The sequence below is a fragment of the Colletes gigas genome, unplaced genomic scaffold (assembly GCF_013123115.1).
Source record: "Colletes gigas isolate AHSC1104 unplaced genomic scaffold, ASM1312311v1 Colletes_gigas_Sc00007, whole genome shotgun sequence".
NCBI classification, from domain to species: Eukaryota; Metazoa; Arthropoda; class Insecta; order Hymenoptera; family Colletidae; genus Colletes; species Colletes gigas.
In genome coordinates, this window is record NW_025106636.1 from 6,549,938 (window position 1) to 6,569,711 (window position 19,774).

Consider the following 19,774-nt stretch of genomic DNA (forward strand, 5'->3'; position numbering starts at 1 on the left):
GTACTTTTCTCGAATCCTTGCCGTTCCTAGCCCGGCTACGTCGATAAGAAGACGTGTTTCATATGTTTCCCCCTCTCGCGTAACACAAATATTGACTTGGGACGCGAGTCTGCTCGGGATTATATCCTGTCTGGTCGCGGGCGCACTCCGGGGCGATCTATGCTACTTACTCAAAGAGATTCAATTCAAAGATCACGATAATACCGTACCCGTCGTCTCCAGGAAACCGACTTAAAGTGAAATTTCGATTCAAGCTCTCAGCACCCTGTCGAATAAATGTTTGATCCTCCGCCGCGAAGATCAAATTGAATACGCAAACAAATCTCTCGGTGGCCGTAGCAGAGGAAACTCCACGAATGGGCGAAATTATTTCTACAACCACGGGGAAACTAGTCCCTTCGAATTCAATTTAAAACAAACAAGGCTGTTTCAAAGCACGAACGTTTCAAAAAGATAGGAAAACAGTAAACACATAAATCAAACTATTTACTTCAAAGGGAGTACTCTAGTCTAGAGTTTGGTCTTTTTTTACAAGGAAAGTATAAGCTTCTTAATTTCGAAATTTTGCATGCATATTTATATATGCGTTACCTATGTTCGCAATTTTTTTTAAACGAAAATAATCAAAATTGACTGAATTGTCATTGAACAAGGTTCCTTTAAAAGGTCCTACTGGCTGACACGATTCCAATCATTCTGCTCATCTGAAATGAAAAAATCAAAAGGATTCTCGATTAGTATGATTGTGATTATAGTGTGCACCAAAATTATTAAAAAAAAAGGAATATTCCTTAATTTTTTTTTGCTAATAGAATTGAAGGAACAAAACGATCTCGTTAATTTCATTGGCGACACGCAGCAGGTAATATATACATATACAAAGTACTATAAATACTTTTATTCGCTACACTGAATGCCATGGTTCGATACAATTGAGCTTCTTCCTATAACATGTATATATATATGTATATATATATATTTATTTATATATAAGAATATAAAAAATGTTTGTTGCTTTCGCGCTCTGCAATTTAGTCATAAAAAACCCAGTAAAAATCCTTGCGCGGCAATACGTAGAAAAGGCATAGTACATCCTGTCGTGAAGTATACAAAGTGCTTTACTGGAAACAGATCGTTTTAATGTTTTCGCTGGTTTAAATGGTCGAAAGAATACGCAGGTATCCCTCGTTAGTTTTTTTTTAGCGAATTACGAATAAATAAATGTTAGATTCATTCCGTAAAGTAGCTTTTATTGAAAAGTTCATTCTTAAAATTCTGCTACTCAAAAACTAGTCGTTTCGTTTAATATAATATTCAAAGGTCTATTATTCTGTGAATTTACGATATTTTAGGTCCTCCTGAACGTGTACTTTATCCGTAAAAGACACTGAGCAGCGTCTAGTATAAAGTAAAAACTAAATTGAAAGCGTATACAATGCCTCACAGCGATGCAAGTAAATATTTTATTCATTTCGAGCACTGCTTTAATCTTTCAACAACAATTCTTTTCATATAAAAACATTTATTAGAATCAGAAGCGAACTAGTTAGTCTGGCCATTATTAAAAGTATAAATCTCCTTCCTGGGTTTGCAGGAAGGAGATTACACCGCAACTGATCAGACCAAGTAAATTTTAGCATCGAATTTGAAGCAAGTAGCTTAGTCTTTAAGTACTAAAAGCAAAGTATCGAATATTTTTGTTTATTTGAAATAAAGATTCAGAAAAGGGAAGAAGAAATCCTTCGATTATTTAAAACAGCAAAGGTTTTAGCGTTGAGACGATCTGTTCCCAAGACACCGTGCGTTGTCCAGTCTTTCTTAAGAATTGGCTCGCGAACGATCGCTTCCAGAGGACACAGAGAGCATTACTCCTCCGCCGTCGACCGGCGCCAACTCACGTCTCCCCAGAGTAGTCGCCCGAAGCACATAGCGAAACGACGCTGACGCCGTGTCGATAGAAAAAGTATCTGTTGAACTTATAAAAATATATTGTACAAGTTAAATCGTGGCAACGGGAAACGAGGATCGGGGCGAGACGTTAACAACGCCGCCGATAGATCGTTTCCATTCGCGGTTCTAGCCGAGTGTCGCGCGAGAACTCGGGGCCCCAGGCGTCGCGGAACACCCTTAAATTATCCTAATTTAAGTTCGCCCTTTCCGTGGAAAGTTCCGACAACCTAAACTAACCTCCTAACAACTGTAACGAAAGTGGAACGGCTTTGCAGGATACACGTAACTTCGAGTAAGGACGATTTTTTTTTTATCGAAAGATCATAGTCTCTGTCTTTCTCTCTCCCTCTCTCGATCTCTCATGTTCTGTGGTTCTTGAAAATTCCATTGTCGTCTTACGGAACGACGGCCCCTGTTCTTGTCTAACCGTGGTGATTGCGCGACTACTTAGGCTAACAAGCTCACGGGCCGTTAACACGTAACGTGATTACACACATGCGAGCACGGGCACGAGGATTAAGGTAATAAAGGGTGATAGTAGACAGGTTTGCGACTCTTCTCCATTACGTAGAACGCCTTGGGCTTGCCGTTTCCGGGGAAGTTCTTGTGGATGCTCGTGGAACCGGACTTGCTGGCGATCGGCGCGTAGTACGACATAGCTGCCTTCTTCCGGTGTTTCTTCACCTTTGCCGCGTTCCTCGAGCCGTGAAGCTCGTTCGTAAGGTGGATCCTGTGCATACCGGAATCGTTCAGCCTGTACGTTTTGTTCCCGTTGCTGTTATTCTTCTTCGATTCGGTCTTCTTCTCCTCGTGATCGGGATAGCTCAGCCTCTTGTCGTTGTTCCTCACGTGTTTACCGGCGCTGGTCTTCTGACGCAAGAGGATCTTGTTATTTTTCGCGCTGTAATATTTCTTCTCCTGAGGCTCGTGGGCGATCTTCAAATTCTCCGGACGATCCTCCTCGAAGTTCTTCAGCAGCGTGCCTTGGTACTTCTTCGCGTCCTCGAGCTTCTTCTTGGCCAGGTCCAGCTTCATCTGCGTCTGCAGCCTCTTCTTCTCGGTGATCTTCTTCACCACTGGCAGGTTCCAATGATAGATCTTCGCCGGTTTACCGTTCCCCTGGAATCCCATGGGAAAGTTCGACTCGCTCTTGGTCAGTTTCTCGTCTTTCACGGACTTGTGCGGTTTCGTGATCGTGTAATACGGCGGACTCGCCGGAAGCTTCACTATGTAAACGTGACTGTCCCGGTGCCCGTGGCGACGGCTGTAGGGCTGATGGATCCGCGTCTGGGAATTCAAACCCGGCGGCTCCGGGCCGGCCAAACGTTTCTTGTGATGACCGTCCGGTATCTGAAGCGGCGACAAACCGAGGCGATTCAAGATGGCCGCGTTGCTCGTGTGAACCGTTTCGTAGTTGGACATCGCGTCCTCCTTAGCGATCGTAACGACAGCGCCGAACAGCAACACCAACGCGCTGTTCAGTAACCTGAAACGAAAAGAATTGCGCTAATTTTACGTCGAGAAAACTGTAAACTTATGGAAGGGTAGGATTTTTTATATATTCTTTCTGTACTGGCCACCAGAGGGCCACGCTTTCGTCTCTCTCGCAACCGCTCGACCAACTACCCAAGGCAAGGCCTGCTAAGAAGCCTTTACTGCCTTTCTACGATCTCCCTCGCTTCCTCCACCGCCAGAGAGGCAACACCACGCTCTCCTCTGGACAAATAGAATGTGTTTGCAGACTCTCTGGCCCCCATAGAGATGAATAGGACGACAGGATCGAGAGATCCGGCGTCAGCTTAGGAAACGATCCATCACGGCTGGCAAGCCACACACACGCGATCCAAAAGGAGAAACAATCTAACTATGACCTCGTCAGCTTGCGCCTCTTTGAGCGTACAAGAGAGGGCAGAAACTAGTCTCCGTAGCCATCCCGACCGATCGTAAACCAGAACGTCCGAAGGAAATGGGAAGAAAAAGGAAATATCATTGACTCGTAAAAGCGACGAGTACGCTCAACGAGACGTACTTTAAATTTTACGAGCGTGGAATGGACAAACATCGCCACTAGAGTGGACGCCAACCACCGAGGGTGGCGCGATGTCTCGAACCGTTCCGAAACCACCTCCGCTTATCGCTTTAATGGCAAGACGAACGATAAATCACCTTTTCCTCTTAATTACTCAGTACACAGAGGAGGCAGTCTTCGCTAATTATTCCCTCGTCGTTCTACTCTTTTTCCTATGGCGACGCTTCGTGCATAATGCCGCGAAACGTGCGTTCCATTCCATTAACAGCGTCGGCATGTTTCACTGGCACGTTAATTTCCAAGTTCGACGAAGAAAAAAAAAAAAAGAGGAGAGATTCGCCGAGGCAAACGATTCACTTGACGCCCGTGAAACTGGAATACAGGTAGACACAAATCTAACTATCGCCATTACGTCCACGGGACTAAATGGGACATGATATTTACACTTCGAACGCGCGACGAACAACCTGCAATTTTCCTGTTATTGCTTCAACCGTCCCCGCGACGAGCCGTCGTATATTATTTAATATAATATCGACGCGTCCTTTAACGAATCGAGAGACGAGTTTCGATAATCTCGTTCCCCGCTATCGATGATGGACGAGGGAAAATAACAGGAGCTCCTTCTTGGATTAGTTTACGACATTATTACGAAACCGTGCACGAGCACCGTCGATGGATCGCGTACGAAAATATGGCGGGAACGAATAATTAAATGTTCTTCTTCGCGCGTAGCCGTGTTCGAAAGACAGACGAGTTAGTCGATGACCAGCGGTTCTGGGATATCCGTCACGCAATGCACATAAATTAATGCGCCGGTCGGGCGTCTCCCTCGTTGCAAAATTATTCCTCCATCCATCCATCCAGTCTCTTCGCGTGGTCGTGCGGGACCGACGTGCGTGTCTGACGTTAAAATAAGAAGAAAAATAGCGGGGTTCGAGGCGGGGACTGAAAACGACTGTCAAGAGTAAGAGTAATATTACTTTGACGAGTATTCATCGTATACGGTTCAAGTGTTTAATATAAATACAGCAGAAATACCATTATTCAAATTAACCGGGAGACACGTTGTTCTGTCTTTCGGATAAAATAATGGAAATTAATAAATAATGCTACCAAGCTCGTTAATTGGCTCTGATTAAAGAGAAATATTTATCTCGGGCCTGATCGTGACACGGTGGCTCGTTCACGCGGTTCCCTCGAGTTTCGAAGCGATAAAGTGGATACAACGCAGCGTTGCGATAGAACGAAAAAAAAAAGAATAGTGAATGATGTCATTGTTCCAAAAATTCTCCGTCTATGGTCCAGGGAGTTCAATAACCGGAATCGTGAGACCCAACGAGCAACCTGTGTAAGCCTGCTTTAAATGTCAACGACGGCGAACGCTGCACGCCATAAACAGAAGAACAACATCCTCCTATGCGAGCAGATAACTAACAGTAACTGGACATAAACGTCCGACGACTACCTATCGACAACCATACTCGACGCGCATCGACGCCCGTAACCTCTCGCAAAAAAAAAAAAGAGGTTCTAGGATTACAATTCCGGTTGGCCGTAGGAAGAATAAGATGGCCGTGCGCCGATCGGTAGTCCATTACGGCTGGATGTATTCGTCGAAGGCGCACGATTGGCAGGTTGGAGGAACGCGGAAGAAGGCTCGTACGCCGCTGAGAAGAGAACGAGAACCGACCGGGAGAAGGAGGATGAAAACGAGGGGACGAGAGAGAAGAAGAGGAGGAACCGTAGTAGGTGGAAAGACGAAGTAACAGGCAAGAGTACCGAAGCACGTGCGTGTGCGTACGAGTATGCGTGAGAAAAGACTGACGCTTGAAAAGGCATCAGCAACAGCACTGTCCGGAGGGACACCGGGGCTGCGTAGCGTCGTCGCACCGATGGAATGAAAGATGAAAAGGAATACCAACGCCGGCGTCTTGCGGTGAACCGAAATTAATCTAAATGATCATCGGATGGATCAACGTTCGCGCGCTACCTCGCTTCAGGCCCTTGGTTTAACACTGAACTTACCCACGACATGTCAAACGATCATTTTTTTAAATTTCATATTAGAATTTTTCAATATTCGCTTCTATTCCTATTGTTCGTTTACTGAGAAACATATGTAGTCTATCACGGTAGGGCATCGATATTGTTCTTCTTCAGTTTCCACCGACTTAGAGAGTCTAACAACGAGGGCTGAAAATAGTTAAACTTTACACGCGTGTAGCTCCGAAGATACTAGTGTTATGCCCATAATTGAGCCACTGTTAGAAGCGGCAAAGCTTCCCCTTTGAAATGGTTTTTGGTTTTTGGCGATCCGACTTCTCATTTTCGAGATATCGTAATTTATGTAATGGGTAATTTTTCTAATTCTCTGCACGTGTGGTCAACGACCTTGACAAGGCCGTAGTGGAAGTTCATTGACCTCGCGACGTAAACAAACGCTTTTAACCCTTATATCTCCGGAACTAGCCACCGCGTCGACTTGAAACTAAAATCGCAATATCTCCGAAACTAATTGAGCTATCGACTTGTTCGACCACTCATTTTAAAGGGCATTTCATCCCCTAATCAATGCATATAATAACTATTATAATTTATGCCGACTTCTATGTTTATTTTCACATTTACTTTGACGCTACATACCCAAAGAAGTTTCAACTATTCCTATTGATTATACGACTGGTACGCGATAATACTGGATCATAAATTATTTATTTAATTGAGAATGAATTTAAAATTTGTATGTATATAAAATAACAGAAACCGATATCGTAACTGTTTTCGATCCCCGTTTTCAAGACTTCCAACAGGTTCGAGGCATTGAAAGGCTTCGGAATCAGATCCCGAAGGGGTTCGAATTTTCCGTCGTTTCGCAGATTCGAATCGATTCGAAGTGTTCCGAGTCCCCCATCGCGGGTAGTTAACGGGATCACGCGACACATGGAGTTTCCTTATCGTTCCGGGGATATCGGTCTAGGTTGGAATACGAGCAGAAAATGATCGCGTCAAGCTGTTAAATTGCCTCGAATGAGTCACGCCGAGATCCTTAACCGCGAGGCCTGGGTGGCGAGTTGCCCTCCTCTGGCAGTCGAATGTTAACTCGACCAAGACAGAAATTACAGGCTTTGCGGGTCATTACAACCCCGCGGCAACCACCAGACGTCTGGTCGAACCTGCCTCGTTCCTCCTTCCCCTCCGGTTCGCAAGGCGTTTTCGCCTCGCGGTGAAACGAACCACTGAACTGACGTGTTATTCTCTCGTTTAAGCGTTCACGTGATCGTGACCAATTTGTTCGAAAATATGGTTCGAAGAACCGCGACGCCCAGGGTACGTACGATGGGATGCGCTCCGGACGGAGCAGGCGCGTTATTGAATCAATCAGCGTTTCCAGATCGACGCGTTGAATTTCTATTCGGTAATAACCAGTGTATAATCCGTTGGGGGTCACGACGGAGATACTTAACGAAGCAGGTAGTTCGCGAAACGAGCCGACGCGCCGGTAATTACGTGGTAAATTACCACGGTGCGTAACAAGTACACCGAAACAATCTGCGTTAGTGGTACTAATGACTCGAGCTTTCATCCTCCTTGATGCATATGTTATGGTCGAGGGTAGCGTCGGCTGACCAAACCTCTATTAGCCCTAAGTCGCTAGAAGACTCGACGGATATCGTACCAATGGTGTAACAATTATTCCCACGCGCCATTCGTCTCTATTCTTTATTTTTGGAACGTATTAGAATAACAAACTTGAATAGCTTTGCAGAAAATATGGTGAAAAATAACATTTGAATTTTGTACAAAATGAAGATGTATTTGACTTCCTCTACGAAATATTAATAGAAACAATTTATGTAAAATATATTCGCCTCTTTAAAAGCATAAAATGTAGACTGTTTGCTGTACATTTTAACTAGTTTAGTCATATCCGCCGATCTTCACAACGCTGGGTCAGGGCAATCTCTAACTTGGGGTCAATAAATACTCCCACCGCGCTCGTCGTTTGTAATACCAGCTTATGTCGTTCGTTAAAAATGCACGCAATTTGAACCACTATTAAGCCGGAACGTAGGTGTTTCAATACGTCCAAATCGGTGCATATGAACTACTGTTTTTTTATTTTTAAATTTATATCATACATACACAATAAATCAAATATATTTTTTCATTTCAAAATAATAATAAAAAAAAGTAACTTGGCGAGGATTCGAACCCACAAACCAAAAAGCTTCGTAGTCAATTACTCCACCAACTCAACCATATACTCCCATGTGAAGTAAATTTAAATAATTCTTTTGCTTTGCACATACCAAACTTGAAATAAATCTCGAAAACGAAGGCTCATTAGGAAGAAACCTATCAGGGTTTTTTTTGATACTATATACTATAAATTGCGCCCACTATCGTTTCGAAAGCAACGTCCACGACCCATTCTGAGAGTGTTGGGGTAACGTTAATCCTGAGATGGTCGTCGGATCATACCGTGGACCCGACGTAGGATTAAACCGTGGCAGGACACGAGAGCAGCCGTGAGTTTGTTCACCCTAGTGATCCAAGGAAGCAGGGGGCTATAGTCGGCGCGAAGACTGTAGCTCCGTGTCCGCGCTAGAATCGAGCGTGCAACTTTTGTGTCGTCGGAGCTCGTGCGAACGCCACACGTGCCCCGTGCGTGTCGTGGCGTGTACGATTACGCGTGTCAGGGAGGCCCGGGGAGCCCCGTTGCGTGTGTACCGCGTCCCAACAGGAAACGCAGAAAACCACTCGTCCGTCTAACAGGAGCTCGGGCCCGCAATCCCAACCGCCAGGATTCGAAACGATTTTAAATGCAGCCTGTCCCGTGCAATTGTATCAACTGTCCGGGGAACATTTCCAGCTTGAACATTTCTGATTTCAATCGAACATTGTCGGAATCTATCCCCCTTTATTTATTTCCCTAGTCATGTTTTTTTCCTATTTCTATACGTTTAAGGATTCGTTGTTAAATCATTGTATCTGTTTGTATATGTCTCGTAAGGCTTTAATAAACGTGTGTTAAAAGAAAAAAAAGGGGGCCTGATTGGTAAATCCAAGGTTATGGGTTCCCATTCTCGATTCAGTGGTACACACTTTTTTTAATTAATTGTTATATATGCAATAAAAACACGAATAATGGGAAACATAGACGATAAGAATAAATGTATCAAATGTACAAAACATTAATTGTTTGTATCCTTAAAATCGTCGAGTGCCTACGCTGCAGATTACGGGGTCCAAAATGAGTTTTAACGATCGGTTACGGCGATCGATTAAATCCGCATCCGATCGTCAATTTCTAAACGATAAATTCTTTCGTAACCATAAATCGGACGTTAACGACCGCGCTAAACGTTACGCTTCCAAAGAAGCAATCGGAACGGACGTTCGATTCTGACATAAAGTATCGAAACTGCCAGCATCCTGACGTTCGAAATGCCTCCGCTGTCTGTCGGGGATAGTATTTCCCGTGGCTCACGCGATCCGCGGACAACCTGCTATCACCGCGAGCCCGTAATTACGGATCGCTGCCTAAAAAATTAATTGCAATCGCCACTGATAGATGTCCGTGGCAGGAGGCGCGTAAGCAACGGCGGAATGACAGTGATCATTTGCAAATGCACACCGAAGAATTCAGCCGCGACGTGACTGAAATAATTTATCGATTTCCGTCGCGGATGCATCCGCGGAACGTGGACGACGTCATAACGCAAACGTCGGGATCGCGTTCGACGTCGCGGCAAGCTGGAGAAACGGGCGGACGTGATGTCCATAAATCTCAATACCGGGCCGAATTCGTTTGGTCCGCGCCAGACTAACATTCATTGCAATCAAGGCCTTCCTTCCTATCGGCGGATACCTCCTGCCCGTCTCTTCAACTATTTCGGAAATTTATCGTACGAATCTCGCCGGGAATCCACCGGGGACTCCAGGAACCGACCGCTCCCGGAATTCCGCCACGACCGCGTCGGATTTTCCGCGCGAACATTCTCCTCTCAAAGGGGACGACTCACGTAAAACGGCAAAACGGAAAGATATTTGAGAATTTTTTTGTGGCATAAGAGTTCGATGAAAGGTAACGGGGAAAAATATATTTGTATCTTGAAATGCTAAAGATTTAAGGTGGAAAGTGGCGAAAGGTTTCATCGAATCCTTATGCTGTAAAAACATTGTCAAATATCGCTTCTCGTTTTACCATTTTACATGAGTCTACCCCCTTGACAGATCGGTTGCCCATATATGGCCGACAGGTCTTTCCAGCGAGGGCTTAAAATAATTAACCCTTTGCTGGCGGGAAGCATTTTCACTTCCCCCAATGGGGTCGAAAGAATTTCTTTTTTATTGAGCGAAATTACGTATTAACCTCTTCAGGACCAAACTGTTTTGTTCCTAATAAACAAAAGCAGTAAATAGATTTATGAGAAATGGACCCAGTCGATGATTTTTGTATTTAAAATAAAACTAATATGCCATACAATGATACATGTTTATCTGTAACGTCTAGAGTATTAACCAGAATAAATGAAATCATGTTCACAAACGTATGCAGAGCTTCTGCTCGAATTACGTGAACGGGTAAAGTGTTAAAATAGTTAATTCAATTTTTTTTAATTTTAAAGCGTACTTTAATGGCGTTCGAGGATGGTCTACCTGATCCTGTCTCGTCACGGTGTAGAATTCCACCAGAACGTGGGTCATAAATTTCGTTTTCATTTAAATACAATTATTTACGATTAATTCAGTCGTTGTTTTTTTCAGTTACACCGTGCTAAAACATAAAATACTGGCACTCGTGAAAATAACGACACGCGCCGGCTGACGTTAAAGTATTAGGCACGCCTGCGGTAAGGTTAAACGGCGCTCGTAAATCAGAAGAGAGCGAAACAGAGCGAGAAAAAGAGAGAGAGAGAGAATTATCATGGAATTCTTGGCCGATAAATAATTGTAATGATATCGTCGATTCCCCCCGAGTCGTTCTACATCAAATCGATCACGCCCGTATCAAGGCCAAAGATTTTCATGTCAATTTAATATCAGATATCAAATCACTATTCAGGCCATTGAAATCTTTACTTCCAGGAAACCAACAGACGTTAACACCTCAAAAACGACTCTGTAAGCGTAACGAAAAAATAATACATTCGAATACCAAAAATGTGATAAAATTGTACGATAATATTGGGAAAACGTTTCAACTAACTATTTAATTTATTCACTTGAGTGCTCAAAGTGATGACTCTGACACGATCGATCATGGAATCGTGATTCAGTTCATAACGCAAACTAATATCTCGAAAAATCTCAAAAAAACTGAGAAAATCAATATTTCTTTTAACACCATGTCGAAACTAATTGTTCGATCGAAAATTCCGTAGATGCAACCGAAGAGAATAGTATTGGGAACCACCGTACAAAATTCTAAGTAAATCGGATGAAAATTGACTGAATTATCGAGCCACCCAGTTTGAAAAATGTGGTTCTGAGAAAAACGCGTTTAAAGTTTACCTAAAACGTATGCTCTGCAGAAAGATCATCGTCCATTTTCCTCAACAGAATAGTTATCTCGATCAAAACACTTTCCATTCATGTGAAACCTTTATCAGAGTAGAAATAAGAAGTTTCAAATGAATGTCCCGAAATAAGGAGCAGTTAGTTTACATTTTCTAATAAATCTTCTGTAATTTTGTCGTTTTTGCGAACTTTAATATTTTAGAGGGTCATTCTTAAAATACCCAACCATTGGAAACAGATAAAAAACAAATTTTACAGTGGTTTCGCCCTTTAATAGAGTGTCTTATCTCCTTGTCCCTAACTGTGCGGCGTCGCCTCCCATGCTCGCCGCCAGAGGGGCAGCGCTCTAACAAGCGCTCGATCGACTTCCCAATATCCCAATCGACTAAGGGAGGGCCTACTAGAAAGCCTTTTACTGATGAGTCCGCTAGCAGGACCAGCCGAAACGCGCCCCCTTCCTTTCCTTTTCTGCCCTACGAATTTCCCCGAGTTCCTACCCGCGGCCAAAGCAGCGCCACAACTGTACGAACTCCTCTTGGAATTTCTCTCGATCTTCCCGCGTTAAATACGGCCCATTCCTGCCAAACGACTCATCTTCCAGTCCCGGCGTGGCCGGTTTCGCGCGCTTCTGAATATAATAAATGCCCACGCGTGGTGTCTGTGACCGAAGTATGTCACGAGTTCACTGCACGTTCCCGTCATCTGCCAAACGCGCGAACGATCGTACGTTCATAGAGCAAGGAGCGGATTTTAAGCGGCAAACCGGTCGGCAACCGGTTCGTTCTAGCGAGAATTCAAGGGGATTTCCACGTAGAGCGTCGAACACGTCGGTGGCCAAGAAATGCTCTCCCTCTTAGGTCTATCGATAGGAACGAGGGGGCGTCCCTTTTCAAGAAAATGCATTAACGAGACCCGCGGTGAAACTACCGATCGCTAATGCCGCGACAATTGATGGGGCCCCGCGTCGGCGTGCAACGGCGCGGATAATTGGAATTGTTTCGAGGCACAATCGCGACTGTTGCTCGTTCGCGAAATAACAATCGACGATCGGGACGCGGACGCATAAATTCAAATCCCCGGACTGTTCGTTCGGTCGCAAAACCAAAACGAGCCTCGTTTTTCTGCCCGTCCGACAGGAGCGTACCCGTATATCACGAAAGGATCGTCCGAGAAAGGCATCCGGCCGGCGATTATCGTCGACAGAAAGCTTCCAGCGTGCTCGGAAAACCCATTAGAGCACTTTCTTCAACCGCTGCTACATACTCGCGCGTATCCCTAATCAGGTGACGATCCGCTGATCGATCGTGCTCGTTACTATCAACAAGGTCGCCGATTAGAGGAGAGCAATTTTACGGGAACGTTGATTAATGGAATTGGGCGCCGGCGAAACCGAAAGCGGAGGAGTAAAAAAAGGAAGATAGATAGAGAGAGAGAGAGAGAGAGAATCGTCGATTCTGCGTAGCGCAGACGTCGCCTTGTAGAGAATCGACCCTCCCTTACGGCCTATTAAATCCACACGCGCTGCCAAGAAATCGTAGAAAGATTGAGACAAAAAACAAAGGGGGAATAGACGGAGACGCAAAAGTCGATCGTGCTTCTGGAGAACCAGAGTATTCTGGCGATTCACTTTTTTTCTTGGTCCCTTTAACGGTGGAACTACAGACAATTATGGTGTACTTATTTGTACCAAAGAAATTAAAGCTCCTTCACCTTAAGTTTTCTTACTACCAATTCTCTTGCTCTGATAAAACTTTTAAAACATTCACTCGACTGGATTGTTGAAAATTTACCGTAGTTTTTTTACGAGTTATTCGAATAAAATTTTGCTAGTTTCTGTCGATAATATTGATGATCTATCTTTAATTTTTATTGGATAAAACTCGACGAAAATGTACCGTTGAATTCGTGCTTGCGATTTAGCAGCGGCGGGCTCGTTCGATATGTAAAATTGTTCGCTACGTGGAAAACCGTCTGAAAGCATCCGGCGGTCACGGGTTGTGGTTCCCAGTACGTGCTACGAATCCTGAAACGAGCATTCGATTCTACAGAAAACTGTTCGTTGAATAGGACGGCCAAAAATATTTTCCATGCCACTACGCTTTGTCGCGACGATTTTCATTGTATTCGACTCGATTAACAGATATGGGGATTTCCTTTATACGGAACGGGCACGAGAAGACCAGCCATTTTGAAACGAAATAGCTTTCTAATGTTCTATTGGAAATCGAACATACTTTAACCCTAAAACTACCGACAATTATAACCGTATTTATTTGTATCGAGGAAATTAAAATGATGTATACGTCGAGAAATGTGTAATGCGATGGAAATAAGTGTTTATTCATTATCCTATAGAAAATCAGGGTAAATTTTTTCCAAGCTCCATTAGAAATTACGAATGGGTCATTTTGACTGCTTAAGTAGTTCTAGTGTTTCTTTTTAATAAACTTTTCTCGATAAAGTATATTTTCCTCCCTTTTGGTAAATTCTCAAACTGATTTCAAAGACTTTGATATAATCAATATATGGATTGTTCGAGATGCTTTGGAAATGGCATCCCCTAACGCTGACACTTGAAGGGTGATTCTTGTGCACTGTGTCTTTGGTACAACCCCAAAATATGATATCCCACAAATTGAAATCAGGGGAGCAAGAACGCTATTTCAATGTTGGGGGGACTCGACTATCTCAGCGCAATCACATTATTACTAAACAGCTAATTAATTTCTCATAGACGAGACTGGTGCTTTTCCATATCATAAATCCTCCTATTTTAGAAGTCATAAAAATTTAACCAAATAAAAATCATTTTTCTTTGTATCAATTGACAGTCACGAGTGCTCATGAATCTAAACTATTTTCAACGATGTTGATATTGTTAGATAATTCACAAATTACCAAGATCGCTGCTGATAAATTCTAATCGAAAATACTTAGGAGTATTAATTATCGCTTTTACATGATTCTAAATTCCTTGGTCACGCGTATCGAAGGGATCTGACTCGCGGGGGCTATCCTACGGTTAAGTTTATTAATGCAGCCGGAATATAACGTCGGATACGTCGAACGATAATAACGACGACGGTATCTAAGCTGGATCTCGGGCGATAAAGGAGCTTCGGCCCCCCCCTCTGCCATGAAAGTGACGTGCGGCGAATTGCAAACAACGAGCCTGCGGAAGAAGGAACTCGAGAGCGACAGGGGCCTCCCTTCGCATTTACATCGATCGTAAATTCACCAGCCATAAACGTACATCTCGCCATTAGATTCCGCGCCACCCGCGTCGCATGCTCCTCGCGGTACGTCGCATGTGTGCAAGTACGGAAGGGTTTTCGTTGACATCAATTACTGGCGTTTGACGCTAGGCGAAATCGTGCAAAGCTTTGCTTTCAAGATTTGTGACCACCCGGTACGAATTTATCACCCCGTTACGATCGAATTCTAAGGATTTACTCGTTCACGTTCGTCCGTGGCGAATCACTGCACGCGATTCCCTGTCGCGACGTACTTTTCGAAATTTAAATTTGTCCCTTGTTTGTGCATTGATAAAGTAAAATATTTCAGATTAATTTTTCTTAAAAATCTTGAACTGTTAAAGAAATATACCAAAATTTAAAGAAATATACAAAATTCGATGATCGAACTTAGAAGGGTTGCTATTTTTTTAATTGTACACTGTTTACTTTTGTTCTAGTACTAGCTATAGTCAAATTTATATTAATTGAGAATCTTTCGTGTTTTTGCGTTTCGAACAAAGAAAATGGCCGGAATCACGGACAGTGAAACACCTTTTTTTTAAACGAATATGTTTGACTGTGTTTTAGAGTGAATAGTGCTCCTAATTTTAACTCGTTTTCGCCCAAAAAATTTGAGAACGTAACTCAAACATGTACAAATAAACCCTGTAAATTTGATCGAGAAAGGTGTTTGTCGAAGAAAGTTTAAAAAGGAATATCCCCTTAAACAGTGTTATCTTTGACGTTTCCTCCCTCGGTGCGAGAGTCACTGACGCGGAAAGCAAATTCTCTTGCATCCCTGTACAACTTCAAAACGCTGAGAACATCATTAGCGAGATTGCTGACCGGGAAACTCGCTCTCGAAACATCATCGTTGCCGGAGCGTCGAGGAAGCGATCGTACTTAACGCTAATAAGACGTCGGATTATTCTACTTAAAAAACTGCCGGAACTAGCAAAAAGGAAATATTCGAGGAATATTTGTAATATAATATACAACGCGATACACTTCCTCCTTCGAAAGGGGGGAAAAAGGCGCGCCGCGAACAGAACAGTGCAGAATCAAGCTACCATTAAGAAACACGAGTTCCTCGAAGAGAAACCCCTAAAGGTAATTAACCCTGCGCGCGTGCACCCCAAACGGGCGCAACAGAGCCGTTCAAGGGCCTCGAAACGTCGTCGTATCGAGAATTCGGACGCGAATCTACGGCTTCCGAGACTCCACAAAAGGGTGGAAACCGAGGGCAAACGACCGTTTAAAGGAAAATACAAACCTCCGATATCGGTTCTATCGAATACAGCGGGACTCCATTACGGAAACATGTCGGCGAGAACAGGGAACAATATTCCTACGATAAACGTTTTACATTCTATAAATTTACTAACGAAGTTTACGAAATATTCGCAATATGTTTACGGGGGTTGGATATTTTAAATCTACTGGCACGATTATCGAACAAAGGCGACGTTATTACCGGATATAAAAAAAGAAATATTAAAATTTTAGATTGGCAAACTTTAATCTTGTTTCCCTATCGTTTCACTGGAGGGGTTGCAGCCCTTCTATTGTGCGAAACTTCCACGACATTTCAACACTTAATTAAGATTCTTGTAAATCTCCACGTAAGAGTAAAATAAAAATGCGTCAGTAAAAGTGTCATTGATGATCTAATTTACATACTGCAATTATAATTTGCAAACTGTAAAGATCTTTTCAGTTTATGAAGGGAAAACGTTCGAGTTTTAACCCTCTATGGACTGAATTTTGTTCTTAAATATAAACTTTCATTTACTTTGATATTTCAGAAACATTATACATAGTGGTATCCCTCTATAACTTCCAAAGTCATCTTGTGAAAAAACTAAACTTATTTAATGAAATATCGATACACTAGCACGTGATCTGAAAGCTACACGTTCCTATAGAAAGCTACCAAAGCGAAAGATCATTTTGAATTAAATTTTGTTCAAACGAAGGAAGTTCCGCCGCAGTCTCGGCAGATCCAGCCGCGAGAAAAAGGCCGAACAGAGAAGACGAAGAAGGAGAAAGAGAGAAAACGATACGCTCGGAGGAAAGAAAAGGCGAAGAATGTTAAAAGAAGTGGGGAAACAAGGGAGGGTCACACCGAACGTTAAACAATGCCGGCTGTATTCCAGGAGAGGAGCCGGTCTAAGCCACAAGGGCATTGTTTTGATCACGTAGCCCTCCTCCATTTTGCCCTATAATAGACTCGAGTATCTTCTGGCCTTATATCTCACGCGTTCATCCGGCAACACCCTGAATATTCCGAACGTTCCAAGGAACCTGTTACTTAGCCAGACACGAGATACACCAGGCCTTTTTTTCATCCGGTATTCGGCCTCTCTGCACCGGCGAGCACGTTAATTGGCGCGGTTACGTATTTATAGGACCACGAACTGCTAATTAACTAATTGGATTAGCGCCGTGACGATGATAAACGAAAGTCTTGGATTCTGGCAATTAACAGAGGATAACGATAGCGGAACGTAACGCGAGAGACGACCATTAATTTACGAACGTTCGTCGACCAACTATGATCAATCCTCGTTCGCGGACAAGATAATACCGAGCAAAGGGAATTTGTCAAAGCGTATACCGATTGGCAACCGAGCACCGACGATCGAGACTCTTGGCGCGAGCCTTGTAATTGGCTCCGGCTACGGTCCTCCGACTGCCAAGGAAGTGTCTTCTCGTACGAGTAACGGGGGGTGACAGTGGCTCTCAAAGTCGTCGTTTAACACCTACGGAGGCAGACATTCCTTCGAATACCTGCGCTCAGAAATCGTTCAACGGGTTCCCCTTTCTAATCAAAGCGTTTCGTTGCAACATAGACCTTCGAACGAACGTCTACCTCGTATATCTCTACGTTTTCTACATGTGAGAGAAGAAAATTTACATTTTATATGCTCCACGCGATACATGCTATCTGTGGAACGAGATCAACGAACGTATCTGCTCCAAAAACCAACTTTTTCATGGCATACCGACGAAAGAAACGAAGCATAAACATATTTTTCCAAAATATTTCCTGAATTATTCATTTCTCGATAACGTTACTGCGACACACTTTTCGACGTTGTCTTTAAGAAAACCATTCAGGTTTCCTGCGTAACAAAAATAAAACTGGTTACAGTTACGTAGACGGCGAAATCTTTTTGCACGATGAAATAAAAATCGCGACGAGGCTCGAGGATTCTTTTAACGGAACCTCCCCGTTGGCTGGGTTAGGTCGATGAAACGAGGAAGCGTGAACGATTTCAGGAATCTCGTGCTCGCATAGAAACTTACGTTTTCTGAGTGGACGGATCAAGCTCGTCGGAGCGTAGATGCCAAGGTGTCGACCATTATTCGCACACTCTGATAATTCCTTATTGACGAGCGACACGACGAACCCCGATACGGAATGCTGAAAGCGAAGAATCGAGGGAATGCACTTTCGTTCTGCAAACCGGAGAATTTCAATAGTCTAACAGGCCTATACGATCACTTTCTCGCTCGCTGAACGAATGAAATACATACTTGGAATTTACAAGAGCCAACCGTAGCGATCAATACAGGCACCATTAACGCCGGAACCACACCGACAATTATAGTGTATTTATTTGTACCAAAGAAGATACATGTAATGCGATGGAAATAAATGTTTATTCGTTTGAAAAAATTCAGTCGAGTATATTTTTTACAATTTTTATTAGAAATTACGAATGGTCGACTGCTTCGATAGTTCTGATTGCGATCAATACAAGTACCATTAACGCTAGAACTACCAACAACTATAGTGTACTTATTTATACCAAAGGAATCACACCGATAAATTCTTGAAGGAATGTATAATTCAATGGAAATAAATGTTCCTTCGTTCTTTTAGAGAAAAAGGTTTGCAAAAATTCAGTCGAGTATATTTTTTACAATTTTTATCAGACACTGCAAATCATGTTGACCACTTCCGGTAGTTCTACTGTTAAATAACAACACGAGCGATCGAAGTAATTATTTTTAATAAAATGTTTCCTTCAAGTAAATTTGCAGTCTCGGGGACTGAAATTCACTTGGAACTTAATCCCATTTCAGTTTCGTAACTCGAAAGATCGCAGGCGTAATCCTCTTCCGAGTATCGAGTCGCGACGAGAGTACGTTTCGCGTAGCTCGGTACAACTTTGGCGGTTTAATCGAAAGAAATCGAGGCGCGTCGAGGCCGATATCCTTTCCGGGGTATCGGGGAAAAGCAATCTGTGAGAAAGGAAGAGCAGGAAGCGGCGCGACTTGCACCTGAGAGACCCATCTCAGTGCGTGTAGCCACCCATAAGAGTCCCAGGAGCGCTCGATGTTCTGGGAGAAACCGACGAGCGAAAAAGGGTATGAAACGCGAGACCAGGCGGGGAAAAACCGTCCTCGAGGACGAGGCCGGGATGGATATCTAACGAAGTTTCGAACCAACGTCGAGAGAGCTATCCCGACGACTGATGTAACGCCGTTTTTACGAGCCGCCGTCGACCGTGTTTCTTTCGTAACAATTTCCTTTTTACGACGCTCGAGAAAATTTAACGCGCGCGTTACGATTATCGCGATTCGATCTGCGCCCCAGATGTTTCGCAGTCGATTAAATCGCAGAAGCCGTTTGGCACGGACTAGTGCAATGCACCATCCGAGAAACGTTACCGATAGAGGCCACGAATCGTTTGCATAATCCATAACAAACGATCTCCGACATGTTCCCAAACTTGTTTCCAGTACTCCAGAAATAGACCTTGTGATCAATGGAGGTATTATCAAATTTTTAATATAGAAGACGGTAGTAAGTACAGTAGTGGAATAGCATTAGATTTATTATCAACTAAATTCTGTATTTCAAATATATCGTATGACGATACGAATGACTAACACATTTTTTTGTACTAAAAGTTGAAGGATTTTTTGTTTTAACATTAATGTCATACGCACATAAAATATAGTTTTCCATCTCAAAATGAAGAAAAAAAAAGTAACTTGTCTTGTAGCTAATCTCTTTACT

The 19,774-nt window shown here is 43.2% G+C and overlaps 1 protein-coding gene across 1 annotated transcript in view; it reads right to left on the reverse strand.

Moving 5' to 3' along the window:
• Window positions 1–937: 937 nt before the first annotated feature.
• LOC122396122 overlaps window positions 938–19,774 on the reverse strand; it is a 33,193-nt gene continuing 14,356 nt past the window's right edge. Inside the window, exon 2 of the mRNA XM_043394252.1 lies at window positions 938–3,436. Coding sequence (XP_043250187.1) covers window positions 2,467–3,436 — 970 coding nt within the window. The 3' untranslated portion in view covers window positions 938–2,466. The remainder of the gene's footprint in view (window positions 3,437–19,774) is intronic.